The following is a 9390-nucleotide window of genomic DNA, read 5'->3' on the forward strand; positions in this document are numbered from 1 at the left end:
ATATGGAAAAAAGTTAAAACATGGAAAGCAAATCACAGTTACCTGAGTTACTACTGGGCAGAACAGAAATAGAAAACCGAGTACGTTTTTCAACCCCACGTGACAGTGAACTACATGCCACATATTGTGTTGTGCGATCGTTGACATCACTCCGTGAATTGCTAAAACTATGTTTAGGGGAAGCTGGTGGTGAAAATGAATAAATATGTGATGATGAGTTGATTGAAGGACCAGAGACTGAAGTAGGATGGGGCGTTCCTTGATTTAACTGTAAGTCACTCACATTTTTATCTTGTAGCGATTCATTCACAGATGTTGTTGTTTCTAAACGTCGTCCAAGAGCACAAGCACTGCTAGCTAAACTTGTGCACCCACTTGGATCAGAGTTCTGTGAGGCAGCTTCATCACTGGAACGCTGACCGGTCAAAAAGTGATTGTGAGAAAAGCTGATGGATGAGTGCTTTTCGTTACTTAAATTATTGATAACATCACCCCGCGGGGAACAATGAGATTCACATAAGTTACATTGTCCATCTTCTGCACTAAAATATTAAACAGTATAATGGCTCTAAATAAATGTGATCTCATGATAGACACATAATAATGTAATATCGTCGTTACCATGTATTCAGGTGTTCGGTAATCGGAGATCGTTACAACCTGGCTTGAACTACACAATTTGTTAAAACAACAAAATAGTGGACGTGAATAAATTTCAGTCAAGCTTGCACTATACTCCTAATAACATTCTTGCCCAGCCACCCCTCCCGCAGGGAGTTAGAAAGTAAAATAACATGTTTTATTACCGTTTCAACCAACAATAATACAAAGTAAAATGCGTAGGTACTAACAGGATTTTTCGGGGAGGTTGTGAGAATCAGGGATTGAGGATGCAAGTACTTAAGCCCTAAGTTCAACTGCCAGTTGAAAATATCCTTCTTTTAGTTGGCTCCAGCCGAATTATGGGGAAATAGTGCATTTCCTAACAGAAATAATCAACATGAAACCATGGTTCTGGATGACCTTCGGTTATCTCTTAGTAACTCTTACTCCTCTTAACTTACTTAGTGACAAACTGAAAGACCTTTTCCTCTTTTGGTCCTTCACAAAACTAACACCACTTGTGTAATGTAATTTTCATGCTCTATAGTCGCAGAGTTTATATTTTAATATGCAACATACTAAGCCAAACGCTAAACTGAGGTATGAATAGTCAAGGATATTGCAATCAAAGTATTGAGATCAAAACAGCGAACAGGAAGAAATTGGTACACTCCGTGACCTTCCGAAAGTTTGGGATTTACGTAATTCAGCTGCAAAGTAATCCCCTAAGGCGTTAATGAATAAATGTAGTGTTTTCTCTAATTGATTTTAGGACTACTTAGTTGGGGTCCACGTAACTATCGTAACCAGTGGTTGGAGACTGGGTGACATGGCTCAGAATCGATCACAATGACGTGAATGTATACACTCTTTATCTTCCCTTAAACAGTGAGATTAAAATTACTTTATACTTTTTTCTTTTCATAAATTAATTCTTTCTCCTTGTATCATATCCTTATATCCAATCCTCTTTTTATACATTACTACCATTGATGTGGCTGTTTCTATGAATTTGATGTTCATCTTGTTGTGCTAATGAAGTATGGCAACTTGGACCGATGCATATATGACTGAATGAATGACTTTATGACTTTGAGGAATTTGTTGTTCGCTAGTTTCAACCTACTTTAATAAATATTTATGTAGGAAGTAACGACAGGAGCTCAAAAAAAAGCATAACTGGGTTACCAAATCAGTGCGTTGTTGCTTAAGTTAAAGAGCTAATTGCTAATTAAATCTTAATTTTACTCGAATCGTTGACATTATGTTCGTTCAACCATCAAGTGAATGAAGCATACGCATTGAAATTTGATACAATGACTACGTAGCTAGATGTCTTTAATTCTACACAGTGGATTGTCTTAATGAGAAAATAGAGTAAACTTCGCTCGAATATGCTTAGAAGTAGATGGGTAACTTACTTGACATTCCCAGTGACATGAATTTCACTGATAGGATAATATTGGTCGAAACACGGATGACTCGACCTGTCACACCCACTACTTACACTACTAGGAACAAAACAACAGGCAGTTTGGTTGGTGTCCTTCATAACAACTTTCCTGACTATGTCTGAGTAAACATGACTCGTTGTAACACTTGCATCATCGCCATGCGAACTTGTAGATTCATCCACTAGATGATCAGTCTTATTTCTATCCACCCTTACTTCCCGTGATCGATCAACTTGATTTTGAGAAGGCATCTTCTGATGATGAGAGCAATGATATGAATATAAATTGAATAAATAGACAAATTCTGAATTTTCATCATTGGATTTAACGTTTTTCCCTGATAGACTTGGATTTACAACTCCAGCATTGTCAATATGAGTGTCTCTGGAATGACTAGAAAAGTTATATTTTCCATTAAACAAACGATTTAATGAACGACTGCGTCGCCTTTGTGGTGATGGTGTATTACTGTTCGATCTTTTGATTTCTCGAGTTAGAGTTTTAGTAGTATTATTTTCTGATATATCAACCAAAACAGCAGATATGTTCGTATCTGAAAGAATATAAAAAACGTCGAAATCCCCATGTTAGATCCACCCTTATTCCAAAGTTATCTTTCTCTGGTTAAATAAGCCACAAACACAAATTAAAACGACTACATGAAACACGCTGTTGAGGCATCACAACCATCTTTCAATACAAGTTTGTCAAACATTGCAAATCTACACAACCAAACCTTTCAAGAACTATGAAGATTTCTACCATACACATTTGCTGCACCTTAATACCTCCTTAATCGGACTTTAATCCGAAAAGTATATACGGTTATTACATCTATGCACATATTTTTCTCACTTTCTAGCAATTTAACAACCCGTCTGATCGTCGAAACTTAAACTTAAACGTACCCAAATAGATGATTTTTTAAATAACTGTGTTTGTTCATTGAAAACAAAAAACACGTCGTGAATTATAATTTGAATAACTGGATGAATATGTCTGGGACACAGAAACCACAGGATAATGAATTAAAAACACCTACCTCTCTTTACCTCGATCCATCTAATAATACAAGAAACGGCATCCCAAACTGACAAAAAAAACTTATCAGACCCACAAAATATAACTAAGCATGCAGTTACAGGATACATACATGTTTACACTGATTCTATATATACGACGACCAAACAGTTAAATAAAACAATTACTCAATAAAAAATGAGTCTATCAGAATTTGAGATGAAAGATTTGGATATCTCACGACATTATCAAGCAATAGTAGCTAACATAATTTTCTATTCTATACAAGTTTATTTATTTAGTTAACCACATAAACATTGGTACAAGGAGGCAAAGAAAATATATGCGCTACTGTTATGTCCCAATAACAATAGTGAATGGTAACTATGGGACCCGTTCATTGACCAATACTATGTATACTTTTATTGTGTAATTGTTAACTAACTAAACTATTCATATTTGTGTCCCTCTTATTATAAGCTTCATTTTGACCCATAGACTATTATTATACGATTTACCATTCTTGAGTTATCCCTAGTCTATTAGTTACTGCCTTACACATTCACAGCCACTATTTGGCCAAATCTTGTACAAATGTTACTTTCTATTTTATGGTACGATGTGGTCCATTTGATTGGTATTTAAACCCAGTATTTTTTAAATAAATGATTCGTATTACAGAGGCTGTTATTGGTGTTCTGGACTTAACTGGCTGAGCTAGGCAGATAGTGGGATTGATAAGTGTGCTAGACTGCTCGTACAGTATTCGTGTGTCATTGGTCCAATCGATAATTTGCTGCTCTCTGATTGGTGGTCTTATCGCGTCACATATTAACAAGGCATCCACTCGGCCACAAGATATAACAGCTACACAAATTATTTGATTTGTGTGAAAGCTGGGATACCGACCAGGCGCCCAAACCGAAGCTGGTGGTTTTCTCAGGGGGCCACAATCGGAGACTTTGACCTGAAGGTCTAATCTACAAGGCAGTAGAACAACGTACGGAGATGAAGTCCCATGGTAACCGATGACCAACAATGGGTTCATACACCTATTGTCCCCTCAGGATCCTGGAGACCACGTACACCATTGGCTAAGAATCAGGATTTCCCAACTCCCCTAAATGGATCCTCAGTATCCACCAGCCCGGTTAAAGAGATGAACATTCGCTCTCCGTCCTTTCAACTTCTTAAACAACACCCCTGCCACGAGAAGGCAGTGGGTAGGACTTTCTTGACAGTGGCTGTATACTCGTGGCCATGTGAGAGCATTTCGAGAGGGACAGCGGACATTCCCCACCCTCGGCCGTACCAGAGCTAGGCGGTTGATCGAATCCTATAGATCAATTTACAGTGTAATCCAAGTCTAATAGGGAATATCAGTTCCCCCGAGATCGCTGGTACGCCTTACTGATGAGTGCTAACTAACAAGAGACCTAGATCCAGGTTATACCCCTGACTAACCCCTTCCAACTAGTACATCAAAAATCACCATCAAATAGTATCATTATGACTTAGTAAACAAAGAACATAAAAATTGACCTAGAAGAAAATACCTGAGCTTGATGCGTCTCCAAATGAGACATTATCCACGGATAATTCTACTTCCACAGTAGCACCTGGAACATTATGCGGTAAACGATCAATTATTTTGAGGAATGGATGGGAGTTCAACTTTTTTTGTAAGAATATACGAGTACACCCAACCTACAACCAAGACATATAGTGATCATGAAATTAAGTCTAACAAACAGGAGTGTAATTTTCTCGTATTAATTATAAATTCAATGATGAAAGCGTGTTCAGTTAGCCAGTTAGTTATATGTGACGTAGAACCTGCCACAAATATCTATCTGTTTAAGCTGCTACACCACATTAACAGAGAGATAAGATGATCAAGACAAATCCTAAAGTAGAAGTGTTAACAGTACCAATAGTAGTGGAAAAGATCAAATACAAAAATAAAAGTATCAAGAGATCTCGGAGTTAATGACCTATGGGGATATAGAAAGTGAATGCACCAACGTCATTGAGAACGATAGTGACACGCATCGCCCAAAGTCTCTAACCACTGATTGCAATGATCGTGCGGACTGCAACCATTTCGTCTTCATCTATGTACATGGCCCAGTCCAACAGTCTACCACTTCACAGGTTGGTGCTACCAGCAAATATTCGAAAAATATCCTAAATGAAAGCGCTCGTGAAGAATCCACCGCTTATAGCTTGTCATTTTACTGATTATGGTATCCATGATTTTTTTTCGTTTGAGTTAGTCTAATGTATCAGCATTCCACTGAGTGATCTTGAACTCAATTTAGCTGGAACGTAGTCCTCAAAATATCTCTCTTGAGTCGTGATAAACACTCAACGTGTTGCAGAGATCGGCTGTTATTGGCCGGTAAATACTTAACTGAATGATCAAACTAAGTCGGTCTACACCGGCTAGGAGGTGGACCCTTAACATATACGGTTAAGTATTGCCATCAAGTACAGTTTGACAATCAATCAGTCTTCTACAACATAGGACCAGGCACATATATGCATCCGTTCGAGTTGCACAACAAGATGAACATCAAATTCATAGGAACAGTTACGTCAATAATAGCAGTTATATATATATATATATATATATATATATAGGGAGATTTACGCTTTATGAAATCTAAAACTTTCTAATCACCTGGTGAAAGCTTTCAGTGTTCGAGTAGATGGTGTCAAAACGAGAATAAATAACGCCCAGCATTTACAGTCGTACATTTAACGAACATCGCATAGTCTTTTGATACTGTTTGATTTCAAACGATCATATGTCATGCCTAATTTTAATCCCATTTGCTTTGTTGTACACATTTGTACGAAACGAAACGTTTTATTACATAAAACGACAAAACCTTTGTGAAATCTGGGTTAAATCTTCAGTATTTTTGACCGTCACGTGGTCCAGAAACTGTTAGTTAAGACAAAACGCCACTGAACTTGGGTTTCACCAGTCGTCCTATGCTAGAGCGTGCTTACAAACAATTAAAACTGTGATTGTGAGGGTGACTGACTTATAACTTCTTTAAAGTGTGGACTACATCCTATATAGATAGAGCTAAGGTTAATTCTCAGACGCAAATATTGGTTAAAAATCTGCCTCAAAAGATAACTTACAGTCACGGTAAAAATAGAAAAGACGTTAATGAAATACAAAAAAAACTATATCTTATGGAGTTCAAGACGGTTATTAGCCACAAAACATGGATAGATATGGATTATGAAGAAATTCCAAGAATTAAGAAACACTAGTTAATAATAACCAACAATACGGCCGATGAAGAAGCCACTCCACAGGAACATATATTACCTATCTACATATATCCATGTTATGTAAATTCTCACACCCTCAATGTGACAACTGTACCCAGTAATTTTTTTGTTAAATGGTATTTGATGAACTATATACTAACATCAGTAAGAATGGACATAGACCTTCAGATCATGAAGAGTTGGCCAACTTTTTTGAATTATAGTTGTTCTGAAACATGTTTACACTTATTAATAGTCCATCTATTTGTTAATAGAAGTAAATGTTACTAGATAAAAGATGTTGGCTCACTTCTAATTATCACCTTAAAAAGCAATAATCTTGCGAAAGATGAATATATGAAATTTTTAGGCGGAATTGTTGGCGTGAATAAAGTATGAAGCCGAAGATTAAACAAATAATAGGTAAAGTTAGCATATTTCTAAGAAAGCAATAAATTATGACACCAAATTTTGACACATTGCACCCAGAATACATGAGTTAATAACCGTGAATAGAGTTCCAAATACTTACTAAAATATTCAGATTATTAGAGGTTATTGAGACGATATCACAATTACATGAACCCTTTGAAATACAGTTATCTGACTCAGGATGCTGAAGTTTATTTTCCCCAACTAACAAATTTTCAGAACACTTTTCAAACAAACTATTTGGGAAGGCCATAGAATCAGCAGCACCAAGTATAAATTGAGCAAATCCTTGCAGCCGGTCATAATCTATTTTTGTACATTCATTATGGATAATTGCCGAACCGTTCTGATTAGTTACACCGGCAGTTAATGAGTAATTCTCACCCTCGATAACGATGGAAGAAATAACCTAAAGGCAATAAAATAGTATTAAAAATGAAGTACTTCCATATAAGATAAAACTTAACACCTCTTGAAAATATCTTGCATAATATGGGAAGGCTATTACGTCAAAAGACATGAAAACGATTAATACATTTCTGGACAAATAATACATACTTCATGAGGATTTCAGGGAACTATACATTACAAGAAAGTTACCAGCAATAGCCAACAGCAAAATATATCAGAAACCCAATGCAATATTTCGACTAAAATAACGGACCAGTGGTCGGAACATTACCTAGCCATCATAGTTAAACTGTTGGATAAAAATGGAATTTCATGGTGTGGACAGGTAATGGACATAAAAATATGATAGTGTGACTTTTATATGAACAATATCAGATCCCAACTCCAATTTTGGCAGCAGGATAGAACAGTGAGACCTTACTGAAATGTATGTCTCGAAGACAAGTATGTGGACCCCTACTCGTTCACAAACTAGCATCAATATAAGAATATATGTGTTGTGAAATATATTTTCAGTCACTTACAACAATTATTTCTACTTCTACCCATTTGAGTGCTCAAACATTTAAAACGAAAACCATGAAAAATCGCGACAAAATTTACCTCGATCGTTTCCTTGAAGATTGCGTAAAATGTAGGAGACAACATGAGACTCAGGTTGATGTTGTATAATGCAGGCTTTTCAAAAGCATATCCAATAAAGTCTTTGAAAATAAACTCCACGCATGCACGCAGAACTTCTTTATGTGACAGGTTGGCAGTAGACCAAATACGACGCATATTACCCAGCAAGATGAGAACTGACTGGGGAAATAGTAGTATATTATCAGACAAACTACTAATTATGATATTAAGAAGCATAACCATGGAAGTACCCGGTGAAACACTGCTGGGAAATTCAGCAGAGTTTTTATCGTATTCAAGCATATTGATTGAAAGATTGGAACTACTGTTTATAAACCTGTGGAATACATTTTGTAAAACAGAACTTAAGAATGAGAAGACATCTGGAGTACCAAAGATGAGTAAATGCACCAAGAGCATTAGCTCTGACTTGGAATACATTGCACACTTTACGTTATGTAGGCACTGCTGCAAATAATGAGCGATTGTAAGCTGAACTAAGTTACTGGGAGTATCTACAGGGTTTGTACATATAGCTGAACACACTGAACTAAATAGACTTTCAACTACGTGAGCACTGAACTTGTAGTAATGTAATATTTCTGCAACAAGCACAGGATCTTTCCTAAGTAATCTGAAGAATTCAATGTAGGAACTTTGAAGAGAACCAGTTGGTAAGTCGAATTTCAGGGTATTGAAGGAACAATATGGAAGTCTATCCACATATTTAGATTCATTGAACCTCAAAGTATAAAAGATAATTTTGGCTCTTAGATGGTGATAAAACCATCTCAATTTAAGTAGATTGTCGTAAATTCCATTTACTTCCAATTCGAAAGTTTTTACTGCTTTCACATGACGATCATAAAAACTGTTGTCTTCATAAATGTCCACAATGATCGAGACAAGATCATCACACAAACTTCTAAACATGCTATATGTCCACGAAAGTATCAAAACATTCTGACCTCAAGTGGTAAATAAGTAACGCTCTGAACTTGAAAGCTTGCGCCTTTTAATTTGAGCAGAACATCAGTGCTATTCGTATATTCATTTGGAGCTTAAATCAAATCTTCTCGTGCCTAAGAAATGGTATGACTGTTTCGGCTGACTGGAATCATATTTATACTCAACATTATAAGTGACTATAAATGACACCTGTTGTTTGTTTACAGCACACGCACGCCTTTCGAACGGGAAGTTTAGTCCTAACGTGATTTACATTTCTCAAACTTTTGCTGTGTTCTTACGCAACAAAAGTACCATTTTCGATCTAAAAAATCTATTCTGAGCTATACGTTCGTTAACTTACTTCTTTTTTTGTGTTTCACTCAACTTAATAGTTAACTGTGGTTTTGCCTCAGCTCATTATCGGTTTTCTTATAGCTTTCACGTAAGGACTAGCTTTAGCTTATCGTTAACTGTTTTTATACATTTTTGATAGTTTTTGTTTACTGTGTTTTTTTTAACGGTCCTAAATTTACTGCTTGTATTTTTAAGACAGTCTAAATCATTAGCCATGAAAAATTCATGCAAAAGACCTGGTTGCCGTTTC

At 36.3% G+C, this 9390-nt stretch overlaps 1 protein-coding gene across 1 annotated transcript; it reads right to left on the minus strand.

Annotated features, from left to right (window-relative positions):
* Window positions 1-13: 13 nt before the first annotated feature.
* On the minus strand, window positions 14-8768 carry Smp_014440 (hypothetical protein; the record flags this gene model as incomplete). Its single annotated transcript, XM_018790786.1, has 4 exons — window positions 14-542; window positions 2025-2610; window positions 4634-4784; window positions 7815-8768. The coding sequence occupies 4 exons, from the start codon at window positions 8766-8768 to the stop codon at window positions 14-16; spliced, it is 2220 nt and encodes a 739-aa protein (XP_018646023.1).
* Between the last annotated feature and the right edge of the window lie 622 nt (window positions 8769-9390).

The sequence above is a fragment of the Schistosoma mansoni genome (assembly GCF_000237925.1).
Source record: "Schistosoma mansoni, WGS project CABG00000000 data, supercontig 0037, strain Puerto Rico, whole genome shotgun sequence".
In the NCBI taxonomy this organism is placed as follows: domain Eukaryota; kingdom Metazoa; phylum Platyhelminthes; class Trematoda; order Strigeidida; family Schistosomatidae; genus Schistosoma; species Schistosoma mansoni.